Source organism: Lethenteron reissneri, chromosome 21, assembly GCF_015708825.2.
Source record: "Lethenteron reissneri isolate LAM-NWPU_2019-01 chromosome 21, ASM1570882v1, whole genome shotgun sequence".
In the NCBI taxonomy this organism is placed as follows: domain Eukaryota; kingdom Metazoa; phylum Chordata; class Hyperoartia; order Petromyzontiformes; family Petromyzontidae; genus Lethenteron; species Lethenteron reissneri.
Window position 1 is genome coordinate 11,848,765 of NC_083799.1, and position 23,925 is coordinate 11,872,689.

At 48.5% G+C, this 23,925-nt stretch overlaps 1 protein-coding gene across 3 annotated transcripts in view; it reads right to left on the bottom strand.

Moving 5' to 3' along the window:
• Positions 1–5,430: 5,430 nt before the first annotated feature.
• WNT6 (Wnt family member 6) overlaps positions 5,431–23,925 on the bottom strand; it is a 47,870-nt gene continuing 29,375 nt past the window's right edge. For all 3 annotated transcript variants that reach the window (XM_061555834.1, XM_061555832.1, XM_061555831.1), the window contains exon 4: positions 5,431–10,717. In XM_061555834.1, the coding sequence (XP_061411818.1) occupies positions 10,256–10,717 (462 nt within the window). In that variant the 3' untranslated portion in view covers positions 5,431–10,255. The remainder of the gene's footprint in view (positions 10,718–23,925) is intronic.

The following is a 23,925-nucleotide window of genomic DNA, read 5'->3' on the forward strand; positions in this document are numbered from 1 at the left end:
TGTGTGCAAAACTCCCAATGGGATTTAAGTAAAAAGAAAATAAAAATTAAAGTTATCAGGCTAACGCAGTACATCAACAAACAAACATGGCTTAACCATAATCACTGGTGTTGACTGTGAGCAGGAATTGAACTCGGTTGGCCGGGTTTGGAGTGCAGCGCGCTGACTGCACGACCGTTCCCCACACACATACATCAGCAGGTACACCCCCTTGGGTGAGGTCTTGCCCCCCCCCCCATCTCCTCCTCCCAAAGTGTCCCCGGTCTTCACCGCTCTCATGGAATCAGGCCTGTCTCCCCTCATTTCTCGAATGGCAAGCAACGGACAGTCCCACTCATCAGCGTCGTGTCGCAGCCCACTCTCCTGGATGTCGCTGCGTCGAGTGGTTACAAGCGGCTGATGCTGCCCGATCGCCCCTGCACCAAGACCACCACCAGCACCACCAGCACCACCACCACCAGCACCACCACCACCAGCACCTTGCCGACAGCCGTGTTGCTCGCGCCTGGGCGACTGGGAGCCTTGTGTCGCACCTGGATCTTCAACCTCCAATATCGCGCATACCTCGTTGTGAAAGTCCATTGTCTATCCCTCACCCCTGCACCCACAAGGCTGTGTGTGGATTATGGCCCCCTAGAATTTCACGAAATATTCCCTTCCCTCTAATTCACTCACTCGCCATTCCAATCAAATCTCCCCTCGTTACCCTCATTAAACCGCGTACGCTCTGGGGTCCGAGGAGACACGGAGCAGTCGGCCTCCACCTTCCTACCGAAACGTCGCCACGAGCGCCGTATTTTACGTGTAGCGCACTAAGTTTCTTACAACAATAGCTTGCTGACGTGTATGCATTCGCGTTTAACTTCTTTCGCACCGTACGTAGCCAATCGTGCAAATCGGAGGTGCATCCGCGTGTAGCAGCTGCTACTCCTCTGTCGGGCTTCCTCTCGACTGAGCCTCGCATCATTTTCTTTTCAGCCCTCAAATACCGATCTGGGAGTGGCCTTGATTAAATATCGGTGCAATATTGCATTCTCTTTGAAATGCATGCACACCCAACTTAACACAACTTCTCCCGTTCTCACCCGTCTACTCACATTGGAAGAGAATGTCCACTGGGTATAAATCACCACCACCACCACCACCCATTAACAATCCACCGTTCAACTACATTACAATGAGTGTAACACGTAGTCGTAGGGCTTTCGCAACCAATATAATCCACAATACATGTTTTTTTTTCTGATTACATCGCATAAACACGAATGTGTCGTTAAATCCGCCACCACCCAACAGCCAATTCGTCACGTAAACAAAACTTGCCAAGTCGTTACTAGTTCAGCACCACCGGTGTGTTGGAGAGTAAACCCACAACATTTACAATACGAGTACGATCTTTCGCCGGTAATTACCACCAGCCTCATCAGGCGATAGACACAATTGTGGAGAAATCATCCTGTTTCGGTCTTAAGGTCATTGTATCCACAGTGTATCTCTCTCGACCGCTTCAACAAACATCATCCAATAAAGAACAATGAGGCCGAAGTCGCACGTGGATGAATTACTCCCTACTGTTCCCGTTGCGTTCAGTCATCGTCTCCCTGTCGACTTATCACGTCTGCCACGGCCTATTTGTAACCTCGTGACGCAAAGGGTTGGTGGGTCACGCAGAGATTTGTGAAAGCCCAAAACCACGCACCGGTCAGCGCAGTAAGTGGGGTTCGTGAACGCGTTCGTGGGGAACCGCGAGCCGTTGTGCTGTGAGGAAGGGCCGTTGCCTGAAACGTTGCCTCTTGTATACTTGAAAAAAAAATAAGGCATCATTGTTGACGAATGCATTGAGTTGATGTTGTTGATCATTACGTCCGTTATATCCACAGTGTATCTCCGCCATTCGGGGAAAATACCACGCGATGTGCACACATTTGCCAAGCGCTGCAGAGGCAAAACAATCGCGCTTCGGAATGTGACATCAAGCAGCGTGGAGACAGAGCGAGAGAGAAAGACGAGGGAAACGTAATTAGGGGTCAACTTGGACGGAGGCGAGTGGACGATGTGTCTGGCTCGTCTTCCTCGACAGTTTACATCGGTGACGCACCCGACAGGACGGTACGACCGCCGTGGAGATGGAGGGATGAAATCAGATCGTGTTGCAGGTCATCGCTGGATTATTGCATCGCAGAACCGTGAGAGATGGCGACTACTTTGGGAGGTCCGCATCCGGCAGAAGATAGACCAAAGTCTGCTGCTGATAATGACAAGGGCAAGTTCCGAGTGTTTGGGACAGAAACGTGTGCGCGTGATGCAGGCTTTGCATATTCGCGATCTCTTGTTGTTTATGGAGTGACATGCTGCCAGGAATCGGGAGTCGAACCCAGGATTTTGAGTTCATGATGCGGTGTCCCAGGTAGGTGCTTTGTTTTGGTGGGGCTGATGGTAATGCCTCGCCTCTTCGGGGTACGCTCCAGGTTCAGCAAGAGCAACTCCTGCTCAGAGTGAGCAGCAATTTAGCAAGTAATCTGCGTACACTACGTGGTTTATGAGTAGGGAGCCATCCTTTGACCTTTGACCTCAATGTCTACAGTCACGAAATGCAATGTCTGCAGTCACGAAACGAGCATGTACATGTGGCTCGTGACTGTGGTGAGATATTAACGACCTTGCCTGGTATACAGGAGGTCGTGCGTTCGATCCTGACCCAGACGCCAGCTGTATATTTGGAATTTGCGTGTTCTCCCCGTGGTCGCGTGGATTTTACTCCGGGTCCTTCGGGTTTTCCCTCCACATTTGAAAACATGTACTTAGAGTGTATATGGCTGCTATAAATTTCCACGTGATGAGCCACTTCGTCGAGCTAGTATTTATGGCCAAGTCGCTTCTAAAAAAGAGCTGTGTAGCTTAATGGGCCTTACCTGGTAAAATATAAATAGTTTAGTTGAAGGTGACGGTGGGATGGCTGTAACGCCTGGCCACGCAGCGTTATCGCCACGCACGGACTCAGCGATAGTGAACCCGAGGGTCAGGGACCCCGTCACAGGACCGAAAGTGCGAAGGACGACCCTAAAGCCCTCTCGATGGGCCATTGCCGCGCTCAGTAAAGCACCGATAAATCACACGCACGTTCTGCCCCCATTCAACACTTTCTCTCTGTCGACGCACAAAGACAAAGATACCCCTCCCCAAAAGAAAGCCGACATAAAATGTCGGGGCAAGTGCTGCTAGCGGGGCACCTATTAAGGCTGGCAGAGCACGCACGGCGGGCTGGTGTCGACAAGGCCACAGAGGGCCGCCTTTGTCTCCCGAATGCTGAGTTTTACACACCGCAACGCTGCACTTTACCTTAGGCTGAGTCAACATACCTGAGGTCCGTGTTCAGAGAGCACCCGCCACTGATGTTAGCCATGGCCAGTGATCGAACCCAGGCTGGCGGGTTTCATTACGCAGTGCGCTAACCACTATGCTACCGCTGCCCACGCAAACTTAAGTCTCACCCTGGAAATAACAATTTGGTTTGACAACCAGACCTAGACCAACTGTGTCAGACGTAAGATCGTGAGTGAAGGTGGAGTTTAACACCGTAGGCTTTCGCGACCAATATCATCCATAATATAATAATACAGGGCTTCATAGCTAACCGCCTGATGACGCCGGTTGCAATTACTGGCGGAACGCCGCACTTAGATTGTAAATGTTGTGGATTTGCTCTCCCAACACACCGGTGTGCTGTACTTGTGACGAATTGGCCACGTTCTGTTTACGTGACAACCCTTACTAGTTGGCTGTGTCGGGTGACGGTGGGTTTTAACGACACATTTATATATTTACGCGATCTAACCCAAACAAACCTCTATTATGGATGAAGGTGGAGTGTTTGTGGTGTATATTTACGGATCAAGGTGGAGTGTATGTGGTGTCTATTTATGGATGAAGGTGGAGTGTTTGTGGTGTATATTTATGGATCAAGGTGGAGTGTATGTGGTGTCTATTTATGGATGAAGGTGGAGTGTTTGTGGTGTATATTTATGGATCAAGGTGGAGTTTTTGTGGTGTATATTTATGGATCAAGGTGGAGTGTTTGTGGTGTATATTTACGGATCAAGATGGAGTGTTTGTGGTGTATATTTATGGATCAAGATGAAGTGTTTATGGTGTATATTTATGGATCAAGGTGGAGTGTTTGTGGTGTCTATTTATGTTGGTTGTGATGTACACATGGCGTGACTGTGTATGTGTTGTAGCTGTAATGGTGTGCATGGGAGGGGGGTGTGTGTTTGTTTGACTCTCGCGTTACATGCGATATGTGATTGTGGTGTGCCTGTGGTAAAACCCTTTGTATGCGGCACGTCTGTGATGTGGTTGCAGCCTGTTTGTGGTGTATATTTATGGATGAAGGTGGAGTGTTTGTGGTGTGTGTGTGTGCACAGTGTATATGTAGTAGGCAGTGGTGGCGCAGTTTTTAGCAGCCTGCGCTACGAACCCGGCCAACACCGGTGACGAATATCTGAACCGGTCCTGGGCCTCCCCTAGGTCGACTCAGCCTCAAACGATTACCCGGTGCGATGTGTAAACATTAGCAGTGGGGAGACAAAAACGGACGGGCCTGGTAGTAGCTACCCACCCCCTCTTATGCCGTATTTCCCTTCATAGGTGCTCGCTAATAGTAGTTTCGACAAGATTGTGTTAAGGGGGGAGAGGGGTGATCTTTGTGGTGTGGATGTGGTTTAAGACCGAAACACAGGATGGCTTTAGTGTTGCAATTATGGTTATCGCCTGATGAAGCTGGTTGTAACCAGCATCAAAACGTCGTGCTTGAATTGCACATGATGTGTTTTTCCTCTCCTACACGCCGTCGTGCTGAACTAGTAACCAACCCGGCGCGTCTTGTTTGCTTGACATACCGTACTAAGGGGGTTTAACGACGAATTGATGTTTAGGGGCCGTCCATAAATGACGTCACGCGATTTTGGACTATTTTTGACCCCACGCTCCCCTCCCTTCGTCACAAGGCGTCACAAAAAGTCAGACCCCCCCCCTCAAATATGACGTCACAAAGTCCTGCCCCCCCCCCAAAAAAATAAAACATGCTTCAAATCGCTTTAAAATATTGTCATTGCAGCGCGTATTTAATGTGGCTCTGCACTCTGAAGTTTTGGAGAAAACATTAATTAAAACGTCTATTTAATTAAGTAGAACGTGTTGTCTTTCTTTATTTAAAAGTTGCGCATTTTGATGTGACGCCACATTTCTCAAACCCCCTCCCCCCTTGTCACACATCGTCACAAATGTCTGACCCCCCCCCCCCCCCAGGTGCGTGACGTCATTTATGGACGGCACGTGGTGCGTATGTGCCTCTGATGTTTTCCACGTTCGTTGTTGCGGGGATGTGTGTGAGTGGAGTTCTTGGGCTCTTTGGTGCGAAGCGGCAAATCTCTCGGTCCATGCTCACTCCTCTGACAAATAAATCCTCGAACATTGTCGCCTCCACGAACAAAATGAGTTTATTCCAAGACTGCATGTCGGTGGACTTAAGTTAATCTCCTATATATACACTCTGTATAGTAGCAACGTACGGTTAGTAATAGCGGGCGATACGTTACCCATGCAACTATAATACTGTACTGCACATATAAATATGAGGCATCTTCCAGAAGTTTAAATCGAAGGAGGTGACAGGTTTAGGTGTCATCATCATCATCATCATAATAATCAGTATCATCGTCACCATCACTCAGTGGTGGCGACATCGAGCTCCTTAGAAAATGCAGGGCGCGCTCATTTGTTCTGAAGAGCACGGAGGCAAGTACGTCTGATACATCTGGCTCGAGAAACCCAAACATTGGAAAGCTCACAGCCTGACCCCGGCCCCCCTGCACCAAATGGAACATTCTAAAATCCACGAGGCTGGGTGTTGTGGACGTGGGCACTCGTCATTTGGAATGTTCCATTGTGGGGAAAGGGGTGGGGGGGGGGGTCTGGAATGGGTGGTTGACTGGAGTATAACGACACGAATGCATTGCTAAGTGAAGCGATCCCCCATGCCGCGTCGATCATGGGGGGGTTGTTGATTCTTTGGCCGTACCTCGCCCACGCTGGTCGGTGCGAATTGGTGCATCGGAGACCATTTCAGACATCACCCGCCACCAATGTGAGATTGCATTACTTTGAAATGACCAACAAAGGAATGACAGGGTTGTCCGCTGGGTGTGAGTTCATTCGCTTCATCACGGCCCTCACCCCCGCCCGGCCTCCACCGTAGCCGAATGCACGTGTCAGTTAATGCGCATTTTTAAACAACAACAACAACAAACAGCAGCAGCAGCAGAATATGGGACAGGCACACGTATTAACAATAAATACGTCTCTCGAGCTGTCTCCCCTCTCATCTCTCGTCCATCAACCACACTCATCTCGAGGCATCTTCTTTCGGCTATTGTTGTGGTCGCTGCTTCTCCTCCTTCTATTCTCGCGGAGTTTGTTTCGACGGCAAACACGGTGACGCTTACGCGGTGACGCCGACACTTGGCTCCAAAACAAATTGACAACAACAACAAACAACGGAAGAACCGCGTGGACAAACTCAGGCGAGATCATCTCGGTTTTTTTTTTCGTTAAGTAAAAAAAAAAGAAATCTACAAGAAGACAATATCCGAAGTGTTACTCTTTGGTTCTTTCGGTGAAGTCACGTAGAAATAAGTAAAATAATAATAGAATACGACGTTTCGATTGCAACACAAGCAACCATTATCAGGTACATGCGAATGAGAAAACAAACATAGTAAACTTGGGAATATAATGCGATACAACACTGAGAGTCAACACCCCACCTGGTTGATTACGTTCTTCCAAAAAATGCTAAATTTGAGAGAGAGACAAAACATAGACACGGAGACACACAATTCATTTGTACCTGATAATGGTTGCTTGTGTTGCAATCGAAACGTCGTATTCTATTATCATTAAATTTATTTTCTTTCTACCTGACTTTACCGAAAGAACCAAAGAGTCATTCCTGCAGTCACGAAAGCTTCGAATCTAATCGGACGTGTTGTTTTTCTCTCGTTCATTACGGTTGTACCGTGGCGTTGTTCGGCATAACGTCCGACGTTTCACTCCGCTCGCGTTGGGAGCTTCTTCAGGAGCTGAACTGAGCAGCTCACTCTCTGCCTCAACTAGACAACGTTGCCGGCTGCCACCGCCGCTGCTGCTGCTGCTGTTATTTACTGGACATCTGTGAAAAAGAGCTTCATTGCTCATCGGATTCCTCCAGTCTTAATAGAGATTCTGATTCTGTTTTGAAGACCGCTTGTGTTGCGTCGTGGTTTTTTTTTCTATCTACGTGACTTTACCGAAAGAACCAAGAATATAAAGATTCTGATTCTGTTTACTGGGCGTCTCTCTTTCTCTCTCTCTGTCACAACCTCAATTCGGTTCCAGAAGAAACACCCCCACCCCATTCTAGATTTGAAGCTTTCGTGACTGCAAGGATTCATATTCTTAGGTTTTTTCGGTAAAGTCACGTAGGTAAAAAATTAAAATTTATAAAAGTAAAATAAAAATCACGACGTTTCAGAGGCAACACAAGCTTCCGTCTTCAGGTGGAACCGTCACAGCACGATAGCTGTATCAAGTGAGAGAAATTCCAAGAAACAGAATTTGTATATATACTGGTTGAGGGTGGGAGGAGCCAAGGTATTTATTTTATTTTATTTTTATTTTACTTTCATTAATTTTAATTTTTTACCTACGTGACTTTACCCAAAAAACCTAAGAATATGACCCCCACCCCACCCAGCGTGCTGGAGTGAAACGTCGGACTTGGCGGTCACATTCCGAAAACGCATTCGAGAGCTGTGCGGCGCAAGCGCGTCAACCCCACGCAAGAGAGGGGCGCACATTCCGGTAGAAATCCGGGCCGCTGCAAATGTCATGGAAGAACAACAGCGGGCAGCGCGGAGGCAAGATGCAAAAGCATACTGTGTCATTTGTCGCCGTGTGTCCTCGTTGCTACAAAACGTGCGTCCGTGATCTTTAAGTCAGTAGTATACATTCGTCCTGTCTATTGAAACGCGAGCTACGCACGGAGACTTATGGGGGGGGGGCAGGGTGGGTAGGGGGGGGGAGTTTAAAACAAGGTGCCCGGGAGTAAATGCGGGGATATGATTTAGGCTGGGAATGATTTTCCGATGAAGACTGAAAGGGGTGGAGGGAGAGAAGGAGAGAGCGAAGATGATTGCAGACGGTTTGGGGCATGGTGGTGACGGGGACGCAGAGAGGGATCGAAGGATGCCGAGGCCGATGATGATGATGCCAAGGAGAGATGGAGGGATGGGTAGAAATGGAGGTAAGATTGACAGAATGAGAGGGAGTGTCGTTGATGACGGATGGATGATGGCGATAGAACGAAACCATGACTGAACTGAATGAGTGCGTTAATGAAGGGAGAGGAGGATTCGAGGGTGGGAATGAAAGAGCCGGTTGTGTAAGGCACAAGGCTGTCTCTCGCGTTCGGTGTGCTCGAGAACACACAACGGTGAACGCGAATCCAGAATCACTTTCTCGCGGCCGCCGCTGCTATTCCTCGCGACTGCAAATTTCACATTCAACCAATGAACGGAAATATGGGGGGCGGGGAGAGGGACGGGGGGGGGGGGCTTTGCCAATCTCTGCGGAGGACGCACGCCACGAGTTCTGGAGTGGAGCGGCGTGAACATTCGCTGCTCCGTCACCCGCACTCATCTACAGCGCGTGCTCTGTGTCATAATCATCATCATCACCACCACCACCACCACATAAAGCGTGCCACGCAGGCAAGTGTGCAAAGGCATGTGTGTGTGTGCGTGTAATACGTGCGCTTGCGCCTAACGCTTTGCACGCAGCACACGACGACAGTTCGTAAATAATAATAATAATCAATAATGATACAAATAACACTTAACGATAAGGCGGGTTTCACGCTCGTTCGCTGACGCACAGGCACGCCGGTAGGCACTGAGGCGGGCTGCTAAAGGCACTCGAGAGACGTTGAAGGCACACACACACACAGACACACACAGACACACACACGCGCGCGTGTGCCTGGCAGTGTTCTTTTTTTTTCATTTTTCTCAAAGTCCGTCGGGCTTTGTTGGTGTCACAGCGTCTGTGAAGGAGGCCACTTTTCACTGTAAAGTAGGCACCACACTTGTGTGTGCTTCTATACATATATATATATATAACATGTATATATATATATACGTTAGTCAAAAGACAACATCTCAGTAAGAGTAACTGCTCCACGACGATCGTGTCGGTAGTGGTGGTGGTGGTGGCGGCGGGGGTGCTCTTCGCCGTTGTTGAATCCGTTCCCCTTCTTCTGCGAGGGAGGCGTTCCGAGGCCGTGCGGGGTTGGCCCGATCATTCGCAAGACGATCGGAAGAACACGGGACCACGACTAAAGGAAAACGATCCATTCGAAGGACCATCGTCGTTCATCGTGTGTGCGTGTGTGCGCGTGTGTGTGCGTGTGTGTGCAAGCGGTTAACGCGCTACGCTATAAACCCGGCGACCCAGGTTCGATTCCCGCTCTCGGCCAACACCAGTGACGATTATCTGAACCGGTCCGGGGCCTCCGCTAGGTCGACTCAGCCTCAAATGAGTACCCGGTGCGGTGTGTAAACATCGCCACTGGGGAGACAAAGGCGGTCGGGCGTGGTACTGGCCACCCAGCACCTCGTGTGCCGTTCCGGCCTTCATAGGTGCTCGCTCACAGCACTTGCCCCTACAGTATGTTGAGGCTATACGGGGGATCTTTGTCTTTGTCTTTGTCTTTGTGTGCGTGTGTGGATACGTCGGCCGTGCATGCGCAAAAAAATATATCGCCATCACCACCACCACTGCCTCGATCTCCATCATCATCACCATCACCATCATCAGCAGCAGCAGAGGAGTTGCTGAGAGATGCTGAGCTTCCTCTGTGCAAATCACCACCACCGTCATCATCATGACGATGATCACCACGCTCATTATGATCACCATCACGGCCGTCATCACCACCACCATCATCATCAGTGGCAGATGCTCAGCTCTTATTTCACCGTCATCCACATTACCACTATCAGCAACAATCATCTCGATCCTCGTCATCACCAACACCACCCTCATGAATCACCGTCACTGCCAAATACTTCACGCTCTGCACCATGAGAACCATCATCATCATCATCACCGACCGTCCGTCCGTCATCAACCCCTCGTCATAATCCACCAACAGCGTTCGTCACTGGCAGATGCTGAGCTCCCTCTGCACCGTGCACTTCTTGCAGTGCACCACGCAGCACCACTGGAAGCGGCACTGACAATTCTCCTGGAAGGTGAGGGTCTCCTGGCGGGCGCCTCTGCCGCAGCACAGGAGGTCGCAGCCGCTCATATCGAGCGCCGTGCTGTTGCACGTCCGTCCGCGAGTGCCCAGCGAGCCGGTCTTGCGGTTCGCCGAGCAGAAGTCGGGCGACTCGGCCGAGTAGATGAGGTCGTGGCTACCTGGCGGCTTGATGTTGTGACCCACGGGCAGCAGGGTCTTGCCGTCGTTGCTGCCCATCACCTTGAAGGCGCCGTCGAAGCGATCCTTGAGGCGGTCGCCCACCTCCCGGAACGGGGGCATCTTCTTCCAGCACGTGCGGAGGGCGCACGAGCCCGACAGGCCGTGGCATTTGCACTCCACGCGCATGTAGTCACTCACCGCCTTCGCAAGTGGTGTGGGGGGGGGGTAGTCATTACGCAGGCTTTGGCGACCAATATTATACATTCATATTAAATACATTATTTTTTATTCATATTATTACAATCTTGATTTGAAGCTATCGTGACTGCAGGGATCCATACTCGTTGCTTCTTTAGGCAAAGTCACGTGGGTAGAAATAAAATGAAATGAAACAAATCACGACGGTCTCGATCGCAACACAAGCAGGAACTTCATCGGGTGGAACAACCAAGACTTCAGCATTTTCTTGCTGTGGTTGTCCCACCTGATGAAGTTCGCTTGTGTTGCGATCGAAACGTGGGGATTTGTTTTATTTGATTTTATTTCTACCTACGTGACTTCACCGAAAGAACCAAAGAATATATATCATTACATTAACCCCCCCCCCGCCCCCTTCACGGTCGTCGCTCCTGATTCGCTCGCAAGCGACGACACGACATTTACCCCCTAGATTTAAGATCGCAGCAGGAGGATTTTCTCCACAACCCTGGCCGTCGCCTGATGATGCTGGTTGCAATTACCGGCGAAACGTCACGTTGCGGGTCTACTCTCCAACACGCCGGTGTGCTGTACTAGTAACCAATTGGAATGTTTTGTTTACGTAACAAACCTTACTCATTTGCGGGTTTAACGACATATTCGTATTTATGCGATCTAACCCAAAGACCTATCTTATAGTCATCACCATCATCATCATCAGCAGCATCATTATCGATATTCATAGGTGCTCGCTAACGGCACTTGCCCCAAGTCCGCTAAGGCTATACGGGGACATATTTGTCTCTGTGTGCAGAGTATATGTTGCGTGTGTTGATTTATTTGTGTGCCTGACTGTGTGTGCGTGTGATGTTCAGTGTGTGTGGCGTTGAAAGTGTGTGTATGCCTGTATACGCGTATGCTTTTGCGCATCAATTGGCAGGCGGTAATGCTGCCTGGGTCTACGCAATAGTTCGACTCGGCGTTAACCGAGAACCTAGTGCAGTTTGTAAATACCAATACGGGAAGACAAAGGCGGTCGGGCGCGGTTCTAACAACATCGCCGCCTCGTGCACCATTACCCGCCTTAGTAAGAGACTCTTAACAGTCCATTCAGTCAACCCAAACGGGGGAAATCATTGATTCGCGAGTGTTTGAATGTTTATTGTTAAAATACGAGTGTGTTTATTTGCAACACGTGTCGATTATTCGGCTGCGATGCATTGCCACGTGACAAGCCACTTCGTTGAGCGATAATTTGTGGCCAGGTCGCTTGTGAGAAGGAAGCTGATAGCTCAAAGGGCTTCACATAGTCTTCTTTGTCTGATGTCACCCTTCACATTTCCTAGAGTTTGCACTCCTGTAGAGTTTTTTGTTTATTCTATGTTGTTGTAACTTTCTGACCCCGTGCCCCTAATGGAGCTTTATAGTCCATCGGATTCCCCCAGTATGAATAACGATTCTCAATATGAATCGCCTTTCCTGCTTTACAATCACTCTTCCCTATAGGTGCATATATCCACAGCATATTTTTTTATACACACAGAGCATATGTGTACTCTTTGGTTCTTTCGGTAAAGTCACGTAGAAAGACATTAAATTAAATAATAGAATACGATGTTTCGATTGCAGCACAAGCAACCATCATCAGGTAGAAACGAATGAGAAAACAAACATAGTAAACTTGGAAATATAATGCAATACAGCACAGAGAGTCGGCCAGCACAACAGTAAACACCCCACCTGGTTGATTACGTTCTTACAAAGATTGCTAAATTTGAGAGAGAGAGACAAAACACAGACACGGAGACACACAGACAAACACACAGAGAGTGACACACACAGAGGCACACAGAAAGACAACGCTTTTGTGTCGAGGCCTGAAATAGAGAGAGAGGTGGGGGGGGGGGGCAGAGGGGGGGGGGTGCTAATCGGAGGTGCGGCAGTGTTACGGGGGTGGGGTGGGCTGGGCTGGGTGGGGGGCCCTCGCAGAGGCGGCCCCCCTACCCCGTAACGCCTCTGTGCACGCGTGCGTGACGATGGCTTTCACTAGCACGCCGGCCAACAGCGTCTTCCCTGCTCCTCCTCCTCCAGCAAGGCTGCTTCAGCATTACGATGTCCGCCTGAGGACGACCGCTTGTGTTGCGATCGAAACGTCGTGATATATTATTTTTGTGTTTTATTTAAAAAAAATTCTACCAACGCGACTTTACCGAAAGAACCAACGAGTATGGGTTCCTGCAGTCACGAACGCTTCAAATCAAGATCCATGCTTATATATTTTGTGTTACGGGGTAAGGTCTACGAGGCTATGTCGTTCTTTTTCAGGAAGATGATTGCCGTGTTTAGTTTGTTGTCCATTCCCCCCCCCCCCCACGCACCTCCGATGGGCACGGTCGCGCTACGCACGGTGAGAGCTGCAGCGGAACGGTTAGTGCACAGCTGAGCTACGGAGCCGGCGCACCCGAGTTCGATTCCCGCTCACGGCCAACACCAGCGACGATTATTTACACGAGTATCCGGTGTGTGTGTGTGTAAACATCAGCATTGGCGTGGTTGTTGGCTACCCACCCCCTTCGTGTTGCCGTGCAGGCTGTTACAGGTGCTCGCTAACAGCACTTGCCCGAACAGTCTATTGAGGCTATACGGGAGTCTTTGTCTTTGCGTGTGCACGTATCCGTGTGTGATTGAAATTAAACACGCGTATGACAACTGTTGACTCGGGGCATCTCCAGCGAGTGTAGGATGTCGACTGGCTGGTGAATATGTGGACCATGGGCCGGAGACTGCATGGATAACGGACTGTAGGCTGTATGGACTGCAATTCTAGATTTGAAGCTTTCGTGACTGCAAGGATTCATACTCTTAGCTCTTTCGGTAAAGTCAGGTAGGTAAAAAAATGAAATTAAAATTAATAAAAATAAAATAATAAACTCACGACGTTTCGGAGGCAACACAAGTCTCCGTCATCAGGTGGGACCGTGCAGCAAATCTGGCTGTGACGGTCCCACCTGATGACGGAGACTTGTGTTGCCTCCGAAACGTCGTGATTTTATTATTTTATTTTTATTAATTTTAATTTCATTTTTTTACCTACGTGATTTGACCGAAAGAACTAAGAGTATGTGTGGACTGTAGACTGGAGGCGCTAGTCTTTACATCAGGGATCAGGGCAACCAAAACAACAAGACGTCAGGGAGCAGTCCTTAAAGAGCCACGCGCGGCTGCGGGGCAGCAGAGCGCCTACCCCTGCCCTCGACCGAAAGCCGTAGTCCAGAATCCTTCAATTCACCATGGTAATCATCTATCCAACACGATGCGCTCGACAATCACCGGGCGTGTTTGTGCTCCGATGCCAACACAGCAGCAGTCGCCACGGGCGCCACTGTGGCTAGGAGATGTTAACGACCTCGCCTGGTATACGGGAGGCAGTCGCTTTGACAGAGGCGTAGCTAGGGGGGGGGGGGGCAGGGGGGTACATATGTCCCCGGGCGCCAAGGTAAAGGGGCGCCAAAATGAGGCTTACGACGTTACATTATAACTTATTGCGGCGGGCGCGGCAGCCTGAAACTACTGCACAAATCTACACCTCAACCTAAAAGTTTATATATCCCGCCACACACAGCCTACATGTCATGTAATTATATTTTGGTATGTGATTAAACGGGGGGGGGGGCGCCAATTTTATAGTTCGTACCCGGGCGCAAAATATCCTAGCTACGCCACTGCGCTTCGATCCCGACCCCGACGCCTGCTGTATATTTGGAGATCGCATTTCTCTCTCTCTCCCCGTGGTCGCGTGGATTTTTTTTCTCCGGGTCCTCTGGTGTCTGCCTCCGCATTTAGAAACACGCGTTTAGAGTATTTGGCTGCTATGAATGTCCACGTGATAAGCCACTTTGTGATAGCAAGGTCGCTTCTGAAAAAAAGAGCTATATAGCTCAGTGGGCCTTACCTGGTTAATACAAAGTTTAGTTTACCCAAGAGCGCTTGCTGTCAGGTACAACTCACGCACGCCGCTCGGACTGTCGCCTTTAAGTCCACGGACTCTAACTTTACGCTTTAAAGTAAGGGACCGGCCCGGGCCGCTCGCGCAGATCGACCTAAAGTCAGCTTTCTGATGGACGGCATCTGCCATCACATGTGCATCATCCGCCACGGCGTCCCATTTGGGGCAGACTGTGTGCCAGACGGTGATATTGGGCGGCCCGTGTACACATTTCCAGGGGTGGCAGTTACAAGTCTGATAATTACATATATTACACGAACGTAGCTGTATAAACAAGACAAGAAACAAAACCAACGATACGAATGAGACGGTAACGCGAGACCCTCGAATCGTGAGGAATTAATCGATCTGAGTTGGTTCAGTACGTATGATCAACTGGGGGGGAGGGTCATCATCATCAGCCATGACCAATCCACTGCTGGATGAAGTCGTTACCATCTCTCGTGGTCCTGCACACGAGCTGATTTAATCGCTTTATGCATCATGGGACCTCCTTTGCCAGGACCAAAGTATGAGAATAGGTTGTCCCTTTTTTGCGGGCAACAAAACAAGTGTTGAGATGTTAAGACACCAAACTGAAACCTTTTACAAGGAATTATATTAGACCTACAGTAAAGGCGTCCCCAGGCTCAAAAGAAAGCTGTCTCTGGTGTGGACCAATCAGTTTCAAAGACAATGCATACATTATGAGAGTATGTTTTTTATTTGCATTCTGACCACAAGCATTGTGGTTAATGCAGACATGATTCCTCGTAAAAGGTTTCAGTTTGGTGTTTTAACATCTTAACACAACTGTTTTGGTACCAGACGAAAGAGGAAAACCTATTCGCTTTATGTATGTTCTGTCTATTGAACTCCTTTCGCACGCTACGCAACCATCAGCGCTAATCGGAGATGCGCGGGTGGAGGACAACAAACAAACCACACTAAGCAGCTCTAAAGAAGCGAGTTTTCACTCGAAATGTAAAAGTGTATATGGCTCCAGTGGCGTCCGAATACTAGAAGGAAGAGCGTTCCAGACGGGCCGCAGGTGCGCATCTGAAAGTGCCGCCCGATGCGGTGGCCACCGTCTTCGTTCAATGGCCAGGCAGCCTGAAGCCGCCGCCGTGACGATGACCGCAGTTTGGTGAATGGTTTGTCCTCATTATGCCGATGGGTCGGGGGTTTAAGGGAGAATTGATGAGTCGTCACGTGACCGGTCAGATGTCGGCCGACTCGCGTCGCAACTCTTTCACCCTCGGGCCACTCTCATGAGAGGGCTGGTAGGGAGCACCACGTGGGGGGGGGCGTGGGGGGCGTGGGGAGGGGGTGGAGAGAGAGGGGGGATGATGAAGGTTCACCCACCCCACCCCGTCCCCACCCATTCCAAATTCGTATCGATTCAAACAAAATTATGCTATAACAATTAGTCCCAATTAAAGCGACGGGCGTCACAGCCTCAGCCAACGCTGAGGCTGTGACGGTCCTTATAGAGCCGCATGGCATCGGGACTCCTTCATCCAGCAGTGCATTAATAAAGGGTCTGTCTGTACACGGCTTTGCACGCCATGTGGACTGCACGTGCATAGCCACGTTGGCGCACACAAACACACAACAAAAACAAAGTTCCCCGTATAGCTGTTGGGGCAAGTGCTGTGAGCGAGCACATATGAAGGCCGGAAACGGCACACGAGGGGGTCGGTGGCCAGCACCACGCCCAGCCGCCTTTGTCTCCCCAGTGGCGATGTTTACACACCGCACCAGGGACTCATTTGAGGTTGAGTCGACCTAAGTGAGGCCCAGGACCGGTTCAGATAATCCTCACTGGTGTTGGTCGTGAGCGGGAATCGAACTCTCGTCGCCGGGTTCGTAGCGTCGCGCGCTAACCGCTACACTATCGCTCCCCATACACAAACACACACAAACACACACACGCAAACAAGAACAACCCAATGTAAATCGGCGCCCTCCGTGTCATCACGCGCTACGTGTTTAAGCAATCAGCATCGGGCGCGTGCAGCGTGTAACGACTGGATTTGTTCTCGATAAAACGGAGGAGATTGGTTAAACGGCCGAAAGCTGCATCAGCAGCGGCGGCGGTGGTGATGTTGGTGGTGGTGGTGATGTTGGTGGTGGTGGTGATGTTGGTGGTGGTGGTGATGTTGGTGGTGGTGATGTTAGTGGTGGTGATGTTGGTGGCCGCTCTGCCTCGAGGGGGAAACTGACGTTTCGGGGAAACCACTCAGGTCCGGTGGGCGAGTGAAGATTTATTTCCACTAAGCGGTGTTTGTCCCGAGGGGGCCAGGTTTTACGCAGCAGATCTCTCCCTTCCTGCTTAACTTTGCCGCCCGCCGCTTTGTGTGTGAGTGGGGGGTAGGGGGTGCATGGGTGGGATGGATAGGGCCGATGGATATCCGAAGCAGTTAACACACAGACACACGGACAGAGGGGAACGCCGCGGGGCTCGCTTTGTGCTGCTCGCTAATGGGCTAATGGCCTGAAAAGGGTACGAATAAGGGGTTCTCTCTCGCGCGGGCTGGGGGGCTCGCTGTAATCCGCCTTAACCCCCTACCCCTCTTCTCCTCCTTGGATGCCCTCTCCCTTCCTCTACGCCCCCCCTAACCCTCTACACTCCCCCCCCCCCAGCATTATAGCCCCCCCCCCCCCCGCTGTTCACCGGGGTCGCGCCCTTCTCACCCCCTTTGTAACCAACCCGAGGCCAGCTCCTCCTCCTCCTCCCCCGCCACCATCTGCATCACAATGCGGTTGGGCGAGTCGCGGCCGCCACCTCCACGCGGTCACCGTCGCCTCGTGGTTTGGGGGTCAAATTAAAGGCGGCTACTCTGTCTCGCGTCGCTCCGTGCGTACTAACTCTCGATGCCGTTGTTACCCCCCAACGCTGTATATCGGCGCTATATAACCGCGTTAGCATCTCCTCTGCATCGCTATTCGTATTCTACGTACCGTTATTTAGAAACACGAGATTATTTAGATCGTGTTTTCTTCTTTACTGCTATGAATGTCCAAATGATACTTTGAGCTATCATTTGTGGCCATGTTGCTTCTGAAAAATGAGTTAATACCTCGGTGGGCTTTGCCTGGTTGAATGGGGATGGTTTAGTTTTATTTGTATGTGTTTTGGGAGATGTGTATTGTACTTTGCACTGCTATCGTGGTTGTTGTCACGTTCTTACCCGCCTCAACTGGACGTCTGTGAAAAAGAGCTTTATAGCTCATCGGATTCCTCCAGTATAAATAAATATTCTGATTCTGATTGGTCTGTCTCGCTTCAATCTAGCAAGTGTCACATCCATCTATATTCACCATGGTGTCACCTTTGTTCGTCTTATATAATAAATAACCATCATCTTCCTCTGTCTCATATCCACCTCTGTCAACACGATCTATGTCACCGTTTTTGGCCGAGCTTCGTCTATAACTGCATCATGTCTATCATCTCCATCAATAGCATCATACTTGTGTCATCTATTTTTCTCATCTCTATTTCTTTCTGTATAATAATCTCCATAAATGTCTCTATTATGCACACACCTCCCCCCCTATCCGCATCTCCCACTCTCTGACTCTCACATTTCCCTCTGCTCATCTTTACCCATCTCCGTTCTCGTCTCTCATCTCAAACACGTACTCTCTCTACGTCTCCACAGCATTTCCCTTTTATCTCCCTCGCTCTCATCTTCATCACCATCTCATCTTTCTCTCCTAGTCTACATTTGATTTCCCTGTCATCCCAATCGCCCATTTGATCACCAATGCAATCCCTGTCATCTCCCTCTCCACGACATCCTGTATACCAGGTGTGGCCGGTATTTTCTTAATGTAAATGAACCACAAGTATAATTGTGAATTAAAATAATAATACCATGGATTGGGCCCATTAAGTTACGTGAGTACACAGTAGGTCAGGCCCACCAGTGGAGTAATCAATTCAGGGTACAGGGCACCTATAATCTTTGTTTTTTTCGGTAAAGTCACGAAGGTGACCGACGTGACTTTACGGAAAAAAACAAAGATTATGGACCCTTGCAGTCACGAAAACTTCAAATCTAGAATACAGGGCACCTATTCAGATTCAGGTGGGCGCTGTACAGGTAACACACAGATTTACAGCTCCATTAAAACATAGATAAATATAACTTTTTAATAATTCGTATCATTGTTATAATATAAACTAATAGTGATTAAGTGGTGTTAATTATCTGCTGATTGTTTAATGATAGTAAATATATTCACAGTTAAGAGTTTGATATTTTTTTTATAATTGAGGGTGTGGTTGTAGAATATTAACACTTGCACTCAATCCCGTCAGGACAGGGGTTGAGCAGTGAGATGGTGTGAATTGGGGTTGATTGCTGTGCACCTGGTCATAATTACAGGTATGATAAGTTGATTTCTTTTTAGTTTAATTTCATTTATTTTGTCGTTTTTGCGCGGCAAAGTTGAAAAACAAGATGGCGGCGACACCCTCGTGATTTCACTTAAGTCATTCTATACACAAGTGGTAATAACTTGTTTAGTTTTATAAGTTCAAGATCATTTGTTACATATATAGTACCGAGAATGTGATTTGAATGTTGTAGTGGTAAAAATAGGAGTTGTTTTTTTGATAGTTGATTAAATTTTGTGTTTTATGTAGTTATATTGTTGGGAAATAAAAGCCGTACAAAATGGCCGTCCTGCAGTGTTTAATTTAACATTGAGCTGATGGGACGAGCAACATTATATATGTAGAGATTGTTTTGATTAAGATATAAGAAAGAATAGTTGCTTTATAGATTTATGGTAATTAAAATTACTTGCCAAACTTATGTTAGATTAATAGAATAAAAATATTGTATTATTATATTATTTAATTTGAGCAGTATTATCACAGTGGCTGACTAGAATACAGTATTTAGAAAATACTCTAGATGTTTCTAGAAGATAGTTATGTTAAATATTTAAGAAGTTTTTGTTAAGTGTTAAATCTTTCGGATCTCATACGATTGTATATGATAAGCAGTTGTTATCATACCTACTATAATCACCCAGGAATGTCTGTCCTTAACGTTCGTGATGTCACTGCACATCGACCAGACCCCCTCATTAATAATAATGAACAGGTTAAGTCCTCCAAATGGACCCCCCCCCTCATTAATAATCATGAGCAGGTGACGTAACTCCACATGGAGCACCCTCCCCCTCATTAATAATCATGAGCAGGTGACGTCACTCCACATCAAACATCCCCCATCATTAATAATTATAAGGTGACGTCCTCCAAATGGACACCCCTCCCCCATTCATAACGTCACCTCCAAATGGACACCCCCCCCCCATCATAATAATTAACGGGTGACGTCACTCTCCATGGGGGGGGGGGGGCGAGGCGCCTCCTCCCCCCTCCTCGGCGTCAAATTACAACCCTCACTACAAGGGCAGAACCCTCACGTCACGCGATCTCCATAACGCTGTTGAGACATCAAAGTAAAAAGGACGTCATGATGAACAAGGGATTATAACCTTAAAATGAAATAGGTCTGTGTCACCGCGCCCTTACAAATTGCACTCTCATTGATACAATGAATATCACGTCGCGGTCTGCTTTTCACTTGCAAGTTTCAGATGTACTGCAATACACCCGTCCTTGGATGGGCAAAAGTCTAGTTATTCAGATTCGGGTGGACGCTGTACAGTACAGGGGTTGAGCAGTGAGATGATGTGAAATGGGGTTGATTGCTGTGCATCTGGTCATAATTACAGATGCGTGCATGCTCCTCAGAAGAACACTTTGAAATAAAGAGTTGCAGTCACACAATCCCCTGGTGTCCCTTGGTGGTGGAGTCATCCGATTCTCAGAAGGAGGGCAGAACACAACGCAGAGTATCCACTCATCGCCTCCGAAATCATCTACTATTGTTGTGTTTTTTTTTATTAACCGGCCTGTCCCCTCGTAACGAACACGGGAGGAGAGGGATAGGGCAGGCGGGTTACACAGGCAAGGTAGTCAACATACCGCGACCGTGCCACCCACCTACATATCTCTCTCCACCATTCCATCTCCTTACATAATTTCTGTTTGATTCTATCACACTCTGCCACGTCTCTCACCAACTCTACTTTCCTGTAATGAACCTCGAAGATTCGTCAAATCATTCGTTTCCCGCTTCATCCGGGACCTTCTCTCATCACGGGTTAACAGCGGGGCCTGGCAGGGGGCATCTCGAGTAAAGTTCACGACCTGTATCAAGTCGACTGTTTCTGTATGCAGTGTATGTACGTTGAACTTCTTTCGCACCGTACGTAGCCACCAGTGCTAATTGGAGGTGCGGGGGAAGGACAACAAACTGAACACAAAAGGCCATTCTAAATAAATGAGTTTTCAATCTATATGATTTAAAAGTGCATAGCTCCAATGGCTTTCCAATGTCGGAAGGATGATCGTTCCACACGGCCGCAGAAGCGCATCTGAAAGCGCGCGATGCGGTGACATTGTCTCATATGTACCAAATTATTTGCACTGCAGAGGTGGCAACCCTACCCATCACACACACAGAGAGACGATACGTGACAGCCTAATAGCTGCCTAGCCACAAGGGAGCGTTAATGTGCGCACGTGAGTAACCTAACGCAGCATAGAGAGAGCTAATTAACATTAGGGTGAGGTATTGTGCTTGTTCATACAATCGCGTGTGTGTGCATCGCACTTGATGTAGAGAACAATTATTCAAATAAAGAGTGTTGAGTCTGTGCGCACGTGTGCGTCACTCGTTGGGGGGGGAGCGGTGGGGGAGCGGTCAGCGCGCTGCGCTACGAACCCGCCCATCCGAGTTCGATTCCCGCTCACGACCAATAACGGTGGCGATTACCTGAACTGGTCCTGTGCCTTCCCTAGGTCGACTCAGCCTTAAACATGGTCACTGGAGAGAACAAAGGCGGTCGGGATTGGTGCCGGCCGCGCCGTCGTGTGCGTGATGTTCCGCACCTGAATAGGTGCTCGCTAAGGGCACTTGCCCCAAACATTAATTCTAGATTTGAAGCTTTCGTGACTGCAAGGATTCATATTCTTAGGTTTTTTCGGTAAAGTCACGTAGGTAAAAAATTTAATTTAAAATTTATAAAAGTAAAATAAAATAAAAATAAAATAAAAAATCACGACGTTTCGGAGGCAACACAAGCTTCCGTCTTCAGGTGGAACCGTCACAGCACGCTTGCTGTATCAAGTAAATGTTGTTAATTATTAATTTTAATTAATTTTTAATTTTTTACCTACGTGACTTTACCGAAACAACCTAAGAATATTTCCCCAAACAGTCTGTTGAGGCTAACCACTTTGTATCTGTCGCTCGTGACGTAATAAAGAGCGACCATTCTAAATCGCCGTTGGTCTCCGCGTATCACGTGGTACGTGTTTATCAACCATCAGGCGCGTGCGGCGTGTGGCCACTGAACGGTTTGTAATGGAATCGGAGCTAAGTTGGTCAACTCGGGGGGGGGGGGGAGCCGTGGTGGTTGGCGAGGAGCGCCTGGAGGCGACGAGGTCGCGGGGGTTTGTGTTTTTCAGAGCTGGCTCGAGTAATTTGAAGAATAATCGTTCTGCGTTACTGTTATTATAAGCAATAGAATTTGGCTTAGAACTAACATTGAATTGACTTAACATGTAACCCCTTGTCAAGTTAAATAAGGACTTGTACGGTTTTACGTCTGTATCGCTCTGAATGCAGTCGATCTCGACAGATCTCGCAAAGCTCGGTAGCACATAAGTCTGCCAATACTCGGACAACAGGATCGCCTTGCGCTGCGAGATGGCCAACAGATACGATGTGACAGCCGTGAATTCTTGAATCTATCTGTGCGACGCTTTGAGCGTTACCCCCTGCCTCGTATGCCCGGATGGTTTTCTCTCGGTGTGCAGGTTTCGTCCTCCCACACGACGTCAAACGCTCATTCGCGGAATTAGACAAACAACACCACAATGTGGCAGGACCCTCTTAAGCGAGAGTCTCAAGACTCGGCGGGCGGTAAAAGAAATGGTTTTAATATCAGGACCTCTGCAGGGCGCCACGGTGGCGAGATGTTATCTCCCTCGTCTGGTATGCAGGAGGTCGTGAGTGTGATCCTGACCCTGACGCCTGCTGCTGTATATTTGGAGTTTGCGTGTTTCTCTCACCCCGTGGCCGCGTGGATTTTTCTCTGGGTCCTCCGGTTTTTCCCCCCTCCACATTTAGAATCAACATCACGCGTTGCGAGTATTTGGCTCCTAAATTTCGATTTAAAGCTTTCGTGACTGCAGGGATTCATCTTCTTGGTTCTTTCGGTAAAGTCACGTAGAAGGGAAGTAATACATTATTTTATTACTTCCCTTCTATTTGGCTCCTGTTATAAATTTCCACGCCATAAGCCACTTCGTTGAGCTATCATCTTCGATAGCCAGGTCACTTCTGAAAGAGAGCTGCATAGCTTAGTGCGCCTCAACCTCGAACAATAACAACAATAAATTTAGTTTTTAGTTTTACACCGGCAAGTTATGCCACTCTCCAGAGCCACAGAGAGTGTGAATATCGTCGACGCAATGACAAACCGTCCGTGTCTCCAGTTCATGTTGAAATGCAGTCGCTATGTACACAAGAACGAGGTCACGGGGAGGCTATGAACCAATCGTGACGGGTGAACTACCCACTATTGCTTATTTCTCACTAAGCCTAGAGTCACGATAATCATGCTCAAGCCTCTGTCAGTCCAGAGTCAGGATTCTAGATTTGAAGCTTTCGTGACTGCAAGGATTCATATTCTTAGGTTTTTGCGGTAAAGTCACGTAGGTAAAAAATTAAAATTAATAAAAGTAAAAGCTGTATACAGCTATCGTGCTGTGGCGGTTCCACCTGAAGACGGAAGCTTGTGTTGCCTCCGAAACGTCGTGATTTTTATTTTATTTTTATTTTACTTTATTAATTTAAATTTTTTACCTACGTGACTTTACCGAAAAAACACAAGAATACAGAGTCAGGATCTTTATTTGATTTAGATTGGAGGAATCCACTGCCGGATGACGGCCTACCGATACCAAGTCGGTTATGGAGGTCGCGTGACCATACTTCACCACCAATTGTCGGTTAGGCACTCACCTCGGCCCGGTGGAGAGATATTACTCGTCACTAACGCTAGCCGTGGTCGGGCATCGATTTCAATTCGCTGGCAGTGCGCAAAACCCATTGGGCCACCACTG